The 15,545-nt window shown below is 56.5% G+C and overlaps 2 protein-coding genes across 6 annotated transcripts; both read left to right on the forward strand.

Annotated features, from left to right (window-relative positions):
• The first annotated feature begins 844 nt into the window (after positions 1-844).
• On the forward strand, positions 845-9,151 carry LOC121444090 (transcription factor MafG). 4 transcript variants are annotated; one of them, XM_041645848.1, is made up of 4 exons: positions 1,163-1,191; positions 4,131-4,223; positions 4,325-4,387; positions 4,474-9,151. In XM_041645848.1, exons 3-4 carry the CDS (start codon positions 4,352-4,354, stop codon positions 4,924-4,926), a joined length of 489 nt encoding a protein of 162 aa, XP_041501782.1. In that variant the 5' UTR covers positions 1,163-1,191; positions 4,131-4,223; positions 4,325-4,351; the 3' UTR covers positions 4,927-9,151. The 4 variants fall into 4 exon arrangements, with proteins under 4 accessions (XP_041501779.1, XP_041501780.1, XP_041501782.1 ...); XM_041645845.1 differs by lacking the exons at positions 1,163-1,191; positions 4,131-4,223 and adding an exon at positions 845-910; XM_041645846.1 differs by lacking the exon at positions 4,131-4,223 and having other exon boundaries at positions 1,064-1,191.
• A 118-nt stretch (positions 9,152-9,269) lies between these two features.
• On the forward strand, positions 9,270-15,398 carry LOC121444109 (NAD-dependent protein deacetylase sirtuin-7). Of its 2 annotated transcripts, XM_041645889.1 has the most exons (11): positions 9,270-9,394; positions 9,461-9,598; positions 9,681-9,785; positions 11,955-12,025; positions 12,114-12,186; positions 12,762-12,860; positions 12,933-13,169; positions 13,307-13,387; positions 13,565-13,671; positions 14,040-14,125; positions 14,758-15,398. In XM_041645889.1, the coding sequence occupies exons 1-11, from the start codon at positions 9,299-9,301 to the stop codon at positions 14,832-14,834; spliced, it is 1,170 nt and encodes a 389-aa protein (XP_041501823.1). In that variant the 5' UTR covers positions 9,270-9,298; the 3' UTR covers positions 14,835-15,398. The 2 variants fall into 2 exon arrangements, with proteins under 2 accessions (XP_041501823.1, XP_041501822.1); XM_041645888.1 differs by lacking the exon at positions 14,040-14,125.
• The last annotated feature ends 147 nt before the right edge of the window (positions 15,399-15,545 follow it).

Here is a 15,545-nt window from a genome sequence, read left to right on the forward strand (position 1 = left end):
TGACAGAGCATGCATGTACCCAAAGAGATGCTGCACGGCTGCAGGTGAAGTCCCTAGCACTGTGTGGAGATGAGGATCACCCGTGAGCATCCTCCGGGGCCCAGTGCCATCTTGGAGCATTTTGGGAACATGGGCTGGGGTCTGGACTGTGCCCCTCAACAGCTGCGTCCTTTCCAGCTCTCTGACCCATGCAGAACCGAGAGGACACCGCTGCAGAATAGGGTAAGAAATTACACCACTGTGTCCCACCATCAAAACAGGACCCCGCGTGGTGGCGCTCGTAGAGGCAGGAGCATCGCCCGGAATTCAAAGCCAGTCTGTGTCCCTGTACAACGAAACCTGTATCCAAGTAGAAAAAAAAAAACAAAAACAAACAAAACCGAAAATACCCACGCAGGTTCTGTCCTTTAGACCTCGGCCTGGGCTGGCGTGGAGATCTGCAGGGAGCGTGAGCCGTCAGCGTCCGGGTCCGCGACAAAACCTGACCCGGCAGGAGCTCGCTCCGCCGGGCGAGCCCCGAAACCAGTCCCGCGAGACGTCGCCTGGGCGCGGCGCGTTGCCAAGGACGACGGCGCGGGGCTGCGCAGGCGCGCTGGGGGCGCGCTCGCCTCGCGGGTCGCCGCCGCGCCTTTCCCTTTAAGCTCGGGCCAGCCGCGTCGCCGCTTCATGAATGGAGCCCACGTGACCAAACATCATGTGACGTCTGAGGAGCGGCGGCGGCGACGGCGGATTCTGAGCCCGGTCCGGCCCGGCCTTCCTAGCGCGCTCGGCCCGGCCCGCGCGAGCGCCCAGTCCCCCTACGCCCCCGGCCCGGACCCCTCCACGCCCGCCCCAGCCCCGCGCAGCCCCGGAGCGCGCGCGCGCGGCCCCGCCCCAGCCCCGCCTTGGCCCGCCCGGGCCCCGCAGTGTGGTGAGTGCGCGCGGGGCTGGGGCGGGCGGCGGGGCCTGGCCTCGGGGTTGCGGCGCACCCCACGGCGGCGGCGCGTGCCTCGGTTTCTCCGCCGGCCCGAAGCCGGCTGGCTCTTCGCCGGTGCCACCCGGGAGCTGGTGGACCGGGCGAGGGCGAGACTGGGAGCGGGCGTGCTCGCGGCGGACCCCGGGTGCCCCGCGGGGGGCGCGATTGCAGGGCGAGGTCCGCGCGTCTGGCCTCGGGTCAGCGCGGTGGCTCGCACCGAGCTGCTGACTCATCAGGTGTCCGTCGGCTTCCGAGCGGGCGGGGTCGCGCGGGGTGGCGGGGAGACCCTGCTGAGCGGCTTGGGCTCGCCACGCGCGTGCGAGCCCAGCGGAGACGTGCTGAGTCATCAGCATGAGGTCACTCGGTGCTCCTGCTGACGCTGGGCCGGGGCGGGGGGCCCAGGCCCCGCTATCGGGCCGTCTGAGCGGGAGGCAGGGCTAGATCCGGGCGGCGAAGGTCGGGCCAGGATCCGGGGTCGCGTTTAAGTTTGACGGACCTGTGAGTTGGAGGCAGAGGCCGAGGCATTGCAGGGGCGCGCCGCAGGTTACTCCCGCGGTGGAAGGTAAAGCCCCAGGCTTACGCATCCCTCCAAGGCTCTTGGGCTCCCGGTCCAGGTCCCACGCCTGGTCCAGTTCCCCAAACTGGGAGACCGGTCGGAGTACGCCGAGGGGAGGAGCTTAGGTGGGCCGAGCCTGCTTGTCTGAGAAGGAGGCTTTCCTTCTGAGTGACCCTGACTGAGTCGGCCCCGGACGGAAAAGCCTGGGAGCCAGGGGAGAAGAAGGGTGTGTGGCTGGAAGGAAGCCGGGGCAGCTCTGCCAGCTAAGGGAGGAAAGGGTGGATCTAGTAGCCGGTGGGAGTTTTCAGGTGCAAGCATGGAGCGGAGAATGTAGTTCTCATTTACCTCTATGTTAACCCTGTCAGAAGAGTTTGGGGTCCCACTGTTGCCTGAAGTTGGGGAAAAAGTGTGTGCCCTGTTGGGTGTCTGACCTGATGGCTGCGAAGTCTTGGGAAGTGACAGCCTGTGTGGGGTGTGGCCTCCACCTTTGCATGAATGTGTGGATATTTACGGTCTTCTCCGTACTGCTTTCCTTGCCCCTGGGTGTCATGGCTAGCTGAAGTTGACCTTGTGGATTGTGCTTAGGGCTGTCCCCTCAAACACTTACCACACCGAGCTCCGAGGCTGTTTGTAGGTACCAGCTGTTTTCATTTAGGGGTGGGACTTTATGGCCTATGAAAATTCCAGGTCTCAGAAAGGTGTTTAAGCTTTGGAGTCACCGTGCTTCTGTGGACGCAAAGTTTGAAGTTCTTTTCCAATAATGTCAGTATCTGAAGGAGGAGAGACCTAAGTTCATGTCTCTTGAACTGGAGTTTGCAGGCAAGGTTGAGCAAGGGTCGGTGTCTTGCCTGAGTCTGATGTTCAGATTGTCCAGTTGTTAGCCTGAGTGGGTGGCCCCAGTCCCATGGTGCCTTGTGATTATCCATAGCTGTCAGTATTAGGAGGAGGGCGGAGTTGGGGGGGGCAGCTGGTCTTGACCGACTTCTCTGAGCTTCCTCAGGCTCTCCAAAGCGCTCTCTGAACTACCCCCCAGCACAGCTGTCCCCCAAAACTGTCTGCCTAATCACTGTGTGAGCCTAGGTTGGCAGAAGCCAGGCAGGCAGCTGGAAGCACTGGCTTTGCTGAGGCTTGCTGCTCCCCCTTAAGCGTACATATGAGTATACCATGCACGTTTGCGCGCGTGCACACACACACCTTTGATCGGGAGGCAGTTGGCTGTACTTGTGCTGAGTTCAGGCCTTCAGTAGAGGGTAAAATCTGTTGAGGAGGCACTTTTCAGCTCCCAGCCACCACACTCTGCACTTTTCTGTGCAATCGCAGGAAGTTGCTGTTTTGAGCTGTGAGGGGAGCTCCTACTAGGGCTGTCTCTCCCACCTCTGCTTGCGCTCCTGGTGTGGGTCTGGGACCAGCCTGTAAGAAAGGCTGATGCCCTTCAGACCTCCAGTTCTGGCTTCCCTCTTTCTCTTTGATCTGACAGGACTCTTGTCTTTGAAAATGCTCTTAATCTGGTCCTGGAGAGAAGGTCCTCTGCGTAATATTCGCATGTAGCCACACCTCCTGTGCAAGACCAGGAGTGGCAGGGCCTCTGCCTCCTAGCTCACACGCTGGTTCTCTTGAGAAGTGTAAGGCGCACCCCACCCCGTACCCCCAGCACATTGTTGCCCGAGGTGCTTACAGCCTCCTCTGAAAGAGACTGCAGCCACCTCACCTGCAGTCCCTTCCCACTTCCCTGCTTCCAACCTGGAAAGGGGAGGAGGTCGCTTTACCCGTGGGACCGATAGGTGCTGGACTAAGCGGGGATTCCCAGCCTGGGTGTACACAACTGTTCTTGGCAAGGCTTTAGAAAGCTGAGCAGAGAGTGAGAGCCAGAGGGGAGGCTGACTGTAGGAGGTAGCTGTTTTGCTTTTGTTCCCTGGCCCTGTGGTCACTGACCCTAGGCAGAGAGCCAGAGACTAGCCGGTGACCCAAAAGGGCTAACTCTTGCCTGCTTCCAGCCAGCAGTGCCCTCCCCTCTGCCCATTGTGGGGCCCTTGTGAAACGCACAGTGTCGGGTGGGGCAGGAGCACAGGATGCTGCAACCAAGCCACAGGATGGTTACTCCATCTGTAGAGGAGGTGGACAGGGAGGACTGGAGGGCCTGGGCTCAGCTCCTCCCAGCTGGACTGCCTGCTACCTGGAAGGTGAGAGGGTTCCCAGTCAGCAGTTAGAGCAAACCTGGTTGGTCCTCTGCCAAAAGGAGGCAGGAAGCAGCCTCCTAAGTCCTAGAGGGAGAAAGGACTTTCTTTTGTCCTCAGGGTCAGCTTAGGGAAGCATGTGTGGGAAGTAGGACCCTGGAGTACAGGTTCCCGGACTGACCCTTGCCTGCTCTTGGTCCCAGTAGTGGGTCTCCTGGGGGACTGTTGGCTGGCCTCAAGAACGGGAGAACCACTCAGGAAGAGAGGGAGGCGATGTGCTGAGTCAGCGTGAGTCGCCAGGAACAGCGCGCCCCGGGGCAGCACTGGGGTTATTTTTAAAGCTCAGCTTCCTTCTAGGCTTGCCCCTCCTGCAGCCCAGACCTTCTAATCTCGCTCTGCTCCTTTTGTCTTTTGCTTTCACACCGCGGGTTCTTCCCTGGGTAAGACCTCCTGATCTCCCCGCTGGCTCTCTAGGGAAGGGCCTTCAGAAGCAGCCCGGCTCAGGAAAAGCAAGGTGCCAGGGCTGTCCTCAGGTCAGGTGAGGGGCAAAGTTCTGTGGGCTGAGCACTGGACAACAAACTTCCTGTTGGGGTGTGAAAGGAGTCTACAGGGTCCTGACCACTGCTCCATGTCTTACAGAGTGCCTGCTCATTGTGCCCCCGGGTTATGACGACCCCCAATAAAGGAAACAAGGCCTTAAAGGTGAGTGGAGACGCTGGGTTTCGGGGGTGGCGGGGGGTAGCAAGCTTTCCTGCTCTGCTGTGACCCCGGGTGCTGTTCCGCTCCAGGTGAAGCGGGAGCCAGGAGAGAATGGCACCAGCCTGACCGACGAGGAGCTGGTGACCATGTCGGTGCGAGAGTTAAACCAGCACCTGCGAGGCCTATCCAAGGAAGAGATCATCCAGCTGAAGCAGCGCCGGCGCACACTCAAGAACCGCGGCTACGCGGCTAGCTGCCGAGTGAAGCGGGTGACGCAGAAGGAGGAGCTGGAGAAGCAGAAGGCGGAGCTGCAGCAGGAGGTGGAGAAGCTGGCCTCTGAAAACGCCAGCATGAAGCTGGAGCTTGACGCGCTGCGCTCCAAGTACGAGGCCCTGCAGAACTTTGCCAGGACCGTGGCCCGCAGCCCTGTGGCCCCAGCTCGGGGTCCGCTTGCTGCTGGCCTGGGGCCCTTGGTCCCTGGCAAGGTAGCTGCCACCAGCGTCATCACGATAGTAAAGTCCAAGACAGATGCGCGGTCATAGGGACACGTGCAGTTGCCAGGCAGGTCTTTAAGGGGCCACTAAGTGCGTGGCAAAATTGGCAGCCCTGTCCCTCTTCCTTTCCTTTTCCTGTCTCTTCTCTCCCTTCCCCTTTTTCTTCCCTGCAAAGCACAACCTGCACCCAGGGGCGTTGGGCTGAGCCCCCTTGATATCATCCTTGTCGTCACGCGTGTGTTTTGTACGTTGGGATTGGTCAGTTCAACAGTGATGTTGGGTTGCCCCTAACCCCTTTGTACCAAGGCCATGCAGGCTAGGAGTCCAGAGTGGGCACCGTGGGAATGGACAAGAGTACAAGTGGGCCGGTGTACTGGCTTAGGTCTGCCCTTCCTCTCTGGTGGCTGCAGGGGGACTTTAGAGCTCTCTCTTCAGATTCCAGTGGGCCTCTCAGCTTGATCCAGAAAGGGAGAGATGGCTCTGTCCTGAAAAGTGGTTATGTCTTGAAGGCCCTGGATGAGTAGGGCCACCAGCCCTGGCACTGGGGCAGGAACCATGGTGCTGGAGCCTGGCACAGTGCACTGGATAAGACCAAATCGCCGGTTATAAGTGTGGGTGGCCGGTGTGTCAGTGTGTCCTGCGGTGGGTCCGGTGTCGCTGTTTACATGACCTGTGTGTGGTTATATAGCCCTTTATTTAAAAGAGAAGTTCCTTTTACGAAGTTATTAAATTATATGTTTAAGAGCTAAAAAGAAAAAAAAAGAAGAGCTGCAGAGTATTTATAAAATTGTCTTAAAAACAAAAAAAAAAAGAAACATTTGACCGTATAAATGGAAAAGGGAAGAAAGTATAGTAGAAACTTTGCTAGTTAAAAAAAAAATCCCTTTCTTGTAAACTTGGGGACAGCTCTGTGGCTGTTGGAGTTTAGTTTTTATACACAGAGTTATGAGACATTACTTATAAAACTTAGTTTAAAAAAAGAAAAAAAAAATAAGCCAAGCTGCGAGCCGACCAGAGGCCGTCCTCTTTGATATCTCTTTTGCAATTGTACCGAAAGTGACTTACTCCTTTGCCCTTCCTGCTTCCGTCTTGCCGGTGCCGTGGTGTTGTCCGTGCCTGGTGAGGTTTTGTGCAGCCGTAGAGTGCTGGTGCTTCTGGTGACCTTTGACCTGTGGCTGTCCCTGTGTGTGGGTCTTTTTTTCGTGTGTGTGTGTGTGTGTTTGTTCGGGGTTTTTTTGTTTGTTCTTTTTTCTTTTTTTTTTTTTTGTCGTTGTGGTGGTGGTTTTGCGTGGTGGTTTTGCTTCTGCTGGCTTGCTGGACCTGGGTTGGGCTGGGGTCCCAGGCAGAGCTTACTCCACTGGAGTATGGGAGACTGCCTGCCGGCTCACATTCTGCACTTGTCCGTTCCCCTGCCACGGGGTCCCTCTGAGCCTTGGCTTCGCATGTGGGTCTAGGGCTTGGGTTGGCGGAGTGGCAGAGTCAGTGAAATTGGGAGTCGTGTTGGGCCCCCATGCTGCTTCCACATCCACCACCTCTGGTCCTGGATGGTGGCATTGCAGGGACCAAGGAGTCACTGTGGGTGCCCACGGGGCTGCGTCCTACCTGTCCCTGGCTGTCTTCCTCCTGGCCTCAGCTTTGTTCCTCTAGGCTTCAACTGGGGCCTTGGCTAGGCCACCCCAGAGGCCTACCTTGTGGGTTGGGAATCCTATCACCCACCTATCCCTAAAATCCCATTCTGTGGGGTGTTGTTTCCCGGGCAGATTGGTCAGGGGCCCCGCTTGGGGGCCACCTATTCTTCCCTGCCTCACTGTGAGAGCCTGGAGGCCTCCACCATTGCCAGACAAGGGCTTTGGCTTCAGAGCCGGGTCTGTCTCTTCCCCATTGTCTGCAGCTCTTGGCTCTGGGCCCTTCTTATGCCTCCCTTCAGGATCTGTGTCTTCCAGGGATCCGCTGTTCGGCTTGGAGGTGCTTCTCTGCAGGGTCCAAGCCTGCCTCCTTACCCCAGCTATCCAGGGGAGGCTGCCCACCTTCCAGGCTTGGCTCAGGAAGCTCCTCGTAGGCGGATGCCCACCTGGTCGCATGGCCCTTGTCCTCTTGCTGGCGTTACTGGTGTCTTCTCTGGGGGCCTGGATCCCTGACAAGCACAGAAGTGTGAGCTGGTGAAAGGAAACACAGGCCTGATAGGCCTTTACCTCGTGGGCAGCGGATTTTCACTCAGTTTAACCCAGCATGCAGTGCTCTGGGAGCAGGACCTCTGCCAGCCCTGGCGTTGTGGTGGGCTTCTTTGGCTCAAGGTGCTCGGACACTCCCGCTGACGCCGGGGTCAGATGTGAGTGGGAGTCCCTACTGTCAGTTATACGTCACCAGGTGACCTCACCCCTCCCTTGGGCTCTCTAACTGGTGCCCAGATGAGTTGCTGATCCTGACTGTGGCAGCAGAGCTGGGTGGATTATGCCCATGCCTAGCAGAGGAGAGGGGCGGGCTTTCCAAGTTCTCTGGTCCTGGCTGAGCGTGGCCGTGCATGTGGGGAGAGGAGGCTGAGGCCGTGCGTGTGTTGAACAGAAGCAGCAGATGGTAGCTTCTGCACTGGGTAGGGCCGTGCTCGTGACCTTCAGATCTGCAGCCTCTGCGCCCCAAGTCGGGAACATTCCCTGCTGAGCCCCTCTCTTCCCTTCTTGATTTCGTGACAGTAGATCTGTGTCCAGGCGTGACTCCTGGCTGTCTCTCTGATCATTGTTTATCCTGTTTTCCTACTGTGAGGGTGTTGTGTTTGACTTTCTGACACAGCTACGGAGAGCTTTGGCTGAGGCTCTCCCAGATTACTCTGCTAAGTAAACCGTTCTTGTGCGACTTCCCTCCTCCCTTGACTCTGCCTGACCTCCTTCCTTGGACATGGACACTCAGATTTCACAGGAAAACCCACATGGGGTGGATCATTTTCCTCTAGAGTATGGTCCCGGAGAGTCCTCCCCCTCCACTGTGTCTGGCTGCTAACCTGGGTGTTTGTACCGTTAGCGTAGGGCCTCCATGGCAACCCTGAGTTATTCTGGGTTCGCTGTCTTCACCAGGCGTTCCTGCAGGCTCTCCTCAGTCCACCATCTCGGTCTGTGTGTGCTCTGTGTGTGCTAGCAGCAGCCTTGGTGTTCGGTGCCAGGGTGTGCAGCTTTGATAAGCTACAACCCACTTGGAGATGGTGAGGCCACTTCCCTGCTACCTCCCTCTGTGGTGTGGCCACTTGGCCAAAGCTCCCATCCACAGCTGGGATGTCTGAGCCACAGCCTGCTGCACTGTTTCCGCTCTGGGATCTTCTGAGTTACTTTTTTAGGCTGTGGTTTGGTGAAAGGAACCAACACATTAACGATTTTTTTTCCCCCCAAAAGCCACTGAATAATTCCTCTTGGCATGTTTTCATGTCCCCATTGGCTGCCTGGTTTGGGAGCCCTTGTGGAGAAGAGGACAGAATCGGTACCACGCAGAGGTGTGGAACTGTGAGAGCGGCTCGTGGACTGCCTGTGTCCTGGGTGTGTGCTACACCTGCTGGGCCCGCTGCGCACGATTCTGTCCCTGGAGTGGCAGCATTAACAGCATGGGTGTCTCTGGAAGTTTGAAGTGGACTGTCCTAGGAAGTGTCCCTGACAGAATTCCCTGTTCTCTACGACCCCAGTTGGGTTTTCAGCCCCTCCAGCAACTCTATGCCCCCAGTCAGTCCTATCTTTCCTCCCATCCTCTCTGTCTGCTAGTCCTTGAAGCCTTTAACCAAATGGGAGTGGGTACAGAAAGTCTTCTCCTGGCAACTTAGGGCAACAGGACAAGGGCTATTGTGTGTCCAGCTCTGTTGGTCTCCTGGTGCTGAGAGATGTGTCCAAGCAGAGTTGATCAGCCCCTGCCTGCCCTGCAGGGCTGAAGCCAGGGGGAGGTTAGCAGAGAGTACCCTAAATGGGGTGGGAGTCCTAAGATCTAAGTGAGGGGGGTCTGGGGTGTGGCTGCAAGGTGAGACCCAGTCTCCTGCACCTGGGTAGGGTCATCAGGGATCTGGCTGCGAGGTGAGGCCTGGGTGTTCGCACCAGTGCAGGGCTATCAGCCGTCTGGCCTCAGCAGACTGCAGCCTTGGTGCCCACTCGTGCCCTGCGCAGTATTTATTGCTAAATTATTGTCCAGGAGGGGCGGCGCTGGGCCTGGCCCCCCGGGTATTTATTGCTGTACATAGTGTATGTTTGTGATATATAAGGTTTTCTTTATTTTGTATATGATCAATAAACGCCTTTTAAAGAGACCTGCTGGTGTTTCTTTGCAAAGAGAAGGGAGGGGGCAAAATTAGGGTGGGAAGGGCGAGTCGGAAGGGGCGTGGTGCACCGGGCGCGCGCATGCGTCTCTGCGGCTGCCGGGCGAGGCGGAAGCCGGAAGCGCAGTCCACGGAGCGATGGCAGCCGGTGGCGGTCTGAGCCGCTCGGAGCGCAAGGCAGCTGAGCGTGTCCGGAGGCTGCGGGAGGAGCAGCAGCGGGAGCGCCTCCGCCAGGTAGGCTACCGTCGCGTCCGCGGCCGGATCCGCGCGTGCAATCGCTCACCTCTCGCCCGTCCGCAGGTGTCACGCATCCTGAGGAAGGCGGCTGCAGAGCGCAGCGCGGAGGAGGGCCGGCTGCTGGCCGAGAGCGAGGATCTGGTGACCGAGCTGCAGGGTCGGAGCCGGCGGCGTGAGGGCCTCAAGCGGCGTCAGGAGGAGGCGAGTCCGCGGGCTGCAGGCTGCGGGAGGCGGGCTGCAGGTGGCGGGCGGCGGTCCGTATGACCAGCCCGGATCCCCGCAGGTTTGTGATGACCCAGAGGAGCTGCGGAGGAAGGTCCGGGAACTGGCCGGAGCTGTCCGGAATGCCAAACACTTGGTGGTCTACACAGGCGCCGGGATCAGCACGGTAGGCGCGGGCCTGCGGGCTGGGTCAGGTGTAGGGCGCCCCCTTCTGGGACACAAACTTGGACTGCGCAGTGCTGGAGTTGGGTAACTACCCAAGTTCAGAGACAGTCACCTCTGAAGCAGCTCCAAGGCGTCCTCTTTTCTCAGGGACCCAAAACAACTCTGGATTTAAGATTTAACTAAGGCAAGCTGAGCGTGGTGGCACACTCCTTTAATCCCTAGCACTCCGGAGGCAGGCGGATCTTTGTAAGGTCAAAGCCAACGTGGTCTACATAGGGAGTTCCAGGACAGCTAAGGCTATGCAGAGATTTTGTTTTAAAAATGGTAAATAATAATAATAATAATACCTTGTTTTAAAAATGGCATTGTTATTATTATTAATAATAATAGTAGTAATTTAACTAAGCGAAAGACTTTGAGGACACTTGACTTCTGACAGCCAGTTAAATAGGGCATAGTAGTCAACTGCCTGCTGGTGTCTTCTCCATTAAAGTGAAGGAGACAGACTATTGGCCCCCATGATGTGGACAGACTGGAGCCCTAGACTTTCTCCTGGTCTCCTACTCCTTAAGAAAGACAATAGAAAACCAGTGTTATATCCCAGACCTCTAACCTCGGGACTCAGGAGGTGGAGCCTGGGAGAAGAGGAAGAGCAAAACCAAAAGCTTGAGGCTAGCCTGGCTCACAGCTTGAAGCAAAACCCTGTCTCAAAACAAACAAACAAACAAAAAAGAAGAAGGAAAGATTCACAGTACAATGGGTACAGACGAGAAATGCCCTACTCTTGGCTCGGAACTGACATATTTATATGATCAAGGGTGAGTGTGGCCTGTCTGGCATAAGTAGGGTCAGCCAAGGTGATTTCTGTTCTCAAGCATCCCCGAGGAGGTCTGGAGAGAAACCTCCACCTCCGTGGAGCACTTGCCGTGTGAGCTCGAAGACCTGGGTTTGAAAAGGCTGAGCAGTGGCACCCTCCTCTAATCACAGCCCTGGAAGGACAACCCAAGAAGATTCCCGAAGCCTTCTGGCTAGCCAGCCCAGCCAAATCCATGAGCTCCGGGTTCAGTGAGAGACCTTGTCGTGGAGCGTGAAGGGTAGTGAGATGGCTCAGTGCTTGAGCTTGGCCCTCAGAACCCGTGTGGTAGAGGAGAGAACTGACCGCTACAGGCTGTCGTCTGACTTCCACTTATGTGTTGTGGCGCTAGCGTGCCCCCCTCAACAAATGGGTTCAGAACGAATAAGGTGGAGGTCGATTGAGAGTCACGTACACAGGCACACATACATGTGCATGTCTGCACATGTGTGCACAGATGTAAATACATATAGAAACATACGGTAAAGAAGGCCTTTGTTAGAAAATAACAGCCACAGTCATAAACAGACTAGCACAGTGTCAAACACTCGAACCTCAAGGCCGGGGAGCCCTTGGGCAGCCTTGCTGTTGGCATGGCACTAGCACTCTGCAGGGAATCGTGGCATTGGGGAGCAGACAGCAGTGGCCCGGTAGCAATGTAAGGAGCATTTGCTGCTCTTACTCGGACGTCTGGGACTCTCAGCCCTGCACTGATCCACCCAGTTACGACTTTATAGCAGTGATATCGATCATCGCCTCCTCCAACCTGGCCATAACTAAATACTGTGTGCAGCTTGAAAATGTTCTCGTCCTTCTTGTATTGGGATTTCTGGTCAGAGCATAGGCAGCAGTGAGGACACAGGGCTGCGCGAGCCAGGATCCAAAGACTCTTAGATCCTAAATGCTTTCTGTTTTTCATAGAAAATTAGCTGACATTTATCTCATCCAGGAGGTTTTGTCTATAAACTCGGAGTTAAAGCTACTCAGAACTCCAGGATATAAGTATTTGGACAGAGGTGTGCTTCCTCCCGGGGCTTACTCTTTGCTGAACATGACTTGAACACTAAGTCCTGTTCCTTTGGACACCCGTGAGCCCTTCAATGTTTGAGGTAGATGTGGACACTACCAGGAAGGACCCTGAGGTAGGGCAGGATTCTGAGGAGTCTGGAAGGGTGAACTGGCCAGACAGGTCAGCAGTGGATGGAGCGGATACTGGTCTGTTGACAAACCTGGAGTACAGCCTGCCCTACATGGGCGTTCTGTGGTGCCTGGGGTGACTCCCTCTCAGTAGACTTATCTTTTGGTCCAACTGTGCAGGCAGCTTCTATCCCAGACTATCGGGGCCCTAATGGAGTGTGGACACTGATTCAGAAAGGAAGGCGTGTAAGGTGAGCATCTTCCAGCTTTTTCGCCTGCCTAGAGAGCACTCGGACCTGCCTGATGCAGCTCTCACCTCTGTTCTCCTGTACCCCACAGTGCCACCGACCTGAGTGACGCGGAGCCCACTCTCACACACATGTGTATCACCCGTTTGCACGAGCAGAAGCTGGTAAGAGCCCGAGGGAAGCTGCTGTGTCACCTCCCAGTCGACCCCGTGAAAAACGGTCCCAAGCAGCTCAGGCTCCTGTTTGACCCCTGTCCCGAACTGTTAGTCCCCAGGTTCCCATTCAGTCTCGGTTGGGTTGGGGTGAGTGGCGCTTTAGACAACATCGTGGCTACCGGGGAGGTTTGTCAGAAACCTCCAGAGAGCTGCTGAGCAAGTAGAGGAAGGAATCTGCCTGGGCTCTTGGGGGACCTGAAAGAGAATGACCCGAGAGGGTATTGGTCCAATGCCCCAAGCTGCTCCCCAACTTGAAGGAGTAGTACAGACGCTTGCTCTCCTGGATGCTCCCAGTGTATCAGAGCTAGTCAGGGAGCATGTGGCTCCTTCCCTTGGCCAGACTGGGCTCAGGATAATCTCCCTGCTGCGGGGTGCCTCCTCCATCCCCTCCTGACTGGGCTCAGGATAATCTCCCTGCTGCGGGGTGCTTCCTCCATCCGCTCCTGACTGGACTCAGGATAATCTCCCTGCTGCGGGGTGCCTCCTCCATCCCCTCCTGACTACCTCCATGTTCTGCTTCCCAGGTGCAGCACGTGGTGTCTCAGAACTGTGATGGACTCCACCTGCGCAGCGGGCTGCCACGCACTGCCATCTCCGAGCTCCACGGGAATATGTATATTGAAGTGAGCAGTACCAGAGGGGCACAGGGCCTGGGTGACGGACAGATCTCACTTACCGTGCCCTCTCGTCCCCAGGTCTGCACCTCCTGCATCCCTAACAGGGAGTATGTACGAGTGTTCGATGTGACAGAGAGAACCGCCCTTCACCGACACCAGACTGGCCGGTCCTGCCATAAGTGTGGGACTCAGCTCCGGGACACCATTGTGCACTTTGGGGAGAGGGGGACATTGGGGCAGCCTCTGAACTGGGAGGCAGCGACCGAGGCTGCCAGCAAAGCAGACACGATCCTGTGTTTAGGGTCCAGCTTGAAGGTGCGTGCTGGCAGTACCGTGAACTCTTCGCAGGTTGAGCGTGTTCCGGGCCTGCCTGCCCAGCACTATTTAGCGAGCTTTAGGTTCGCCGTCTTAATCATCATCTCTTACTGCGTTACATCTGTCCATCCCGGCAGGTACTCAAGAAGTATCCCCGCCTCTGGTGCATGACAAAGCCTCCTAGCCGGCGGCCCAAACTCTACATTGTGAACTTGCAGGTAACATGGGTGCTTAGCGCGTCTTCATACCCGAGTCTTAGCTCAGAAGGGCCAGGGAGATGTGCCACATCAGTGTGTCCTGGGAGCCTTGTGCAGGGTGTGTTCCTGGAGAGGGCTGCAGCCTGCAGGGGAAGCAGAGGATGGGAGGTCACTCTTGTCTGCCTTTCTCGTCTTCAGTGGACCCCGAAGGACGACTGGGCTGCTTTGAAGCTTCATGGGAAATGCGATGAGGTCATGCAGCTCCTCATGGATGAACTGGGCCTGGAGATCCCTGTCTACGACCGGTGAGTGGGTGCAGCAGGGCCCCGTTCCTGCCCTTCCGTGTGACGGGCTGTGTCTGTCTTCTGTGAGCCTCCAGAGGGACTGGCGGAGGCGAGGCTCCACCACCTGTGCACACCCTTCCACCCTGACTGGTATGGCGCCTCGAATCTCTGTGAGGAGAGGGGGGCCTGCCATCGTGTAGATCCCTGCAGCCTGGGTGCACCTGTGCGGGTGAGCATGGCGCGACCCCGGTCAGACAGAATCTGTGTCCTTGGTTTTGGGATGTTTGGGGAAAGCGTAATCAAATTGCCTTGATGCAGAATATGTGCTATTTTAGACTTGGTGTGTATTGAGTGAAAAGTTTACACTTTCTTTCTCTGTGAATTTTCAGGGTCTTAGAGGGGAAATCAGTAACTTCTTTTAATCAAAGGGTTCAAGAAATTAAGGATCCCTTCACCTCTGGGCCTGGCAATTCTTGTATGTTATGTTTGTGGTGTGTTCTGTGACGTGGGCCTCTCCTGTGCTGTATTGTTTTTTGTTGTTATTGTTGGTTTGTTTTTTGGATTTTTTTTTAACATTAACTTAGCTCATTTTTTTTTTAATCAGTGCTTATCTGTATCTTATGTTTATAATATGTGGTTCTGCATCTCAGTCAGAAACATGATTTCTTCATGGTGTAGTCTGTAGGCCATGCCTCCTTGGTCAGCTGGCCTTCCCTCCCATCCCTGTCATACCATCTGGGAAGGGGAAAAGGGTCTGGTCCACCTGCCCCCATCCATACAAGTGAAAGGTGGGGCCCAGAGTTGCTAGCAACTTATCCTTGGTGATGGAGCCGCCCTGCAGCTAGCACTGCCCCTCCTGTGTGTGCCGAGCCCACTAGGAATGGATGAAACACTAAAGAGGCCAGCCAGGGCTGTTGCTGGCCTTGGAGTTGCCACCCAAGGAGATTATCCCTTGAAGCTCTTCTGTAGCGTGGTGACACCGAAGCTGCCACTAGCCAAAGCCCGCCCACCGTTGAGACAGTTGGCCTCAGACAGCTTTCCCGTGCCTGGGAGGGTTGTGACTGAGAGGGGCTCAGACCTGCCTGATGCCGCTTTTCCTCCTGTCAGGTGGCAAGACCCCATTTTCTCCTTGGCCACTCCCCTCCGTGCTGGCGAAGAAGGCAGCCACAGCCGGAAGTCGCTGAGCAGGAGCCGAGAAGACGCCCCACCTGGGGACCAGAGTGCCCCGCTTAGCTCAGCTCCCCCCATTCTAGGAGGCTGGTTTGGCAGGGGCTGTGCCAAGCGTGCGAAGAGGAAGAAAGCTGCATAGCCAGGTGTCGACAGAGAACCATGGGCACTTTGTAGACTGCGCGGACGCTTGTTCAGGGGCCTCTGTCACCGTGAAGGCTGCAGCGCCCCCACAGGATCCAGTGGGAAGAACTCTTGGGGGTGACAGTTCACGGTGATGTTTCTTTAGCCATTTGTCCTTGTGATTGCACCCACGGGGGCTTGACTTTCAAGGACACCTTCCTCCCTTCACCCGCTTCAAAGGTGGCAGCAAGGCCTTTCTTCGTTTTTCCGGCCTGGCCAGCAGAGGAGCCCCCCACTGCCTTACCTCACTCCAGGCTAGTCTCAGGGCCTCACTATTTCTACTACTTACGACTAAAGTGTGTTCACTTTATAGAAACCTTTTTCTGTGTTGGGTATGCGGCACAGGGGCGGGTCCAAGCCCCCAGTCTAAGCAAGTCTTAATAAACATCTCTCTACTGCCTTGGTGTCTCAGTGACTGCTTCATGCACCGCGGAGTATCTGAAAATACCTGAGGGCCAGCTACGCAGTGCTTATGAAAATCTCAGCCCCGGGGCTGGAGAGATGGCTCAGTGGTTAAGAGCATTGCCTGCTCTTCCAAAGGTCCT

Source organism: Microtus oregoni, unplaced genomic scaffold (assembly GCF_018167655.1).
Source record: "Microtus oregoni isolate MIOR12 unplaced genomic scaffold, Mior012 000117F_ref0000505, whole genome shotgun sequence".
Taxonomy (NCBI): Eukaryota; Metazoa; Chordata; class Mammalia; order Rodentia; family Cricetidae; genus Microtus; species Microtus oregoni.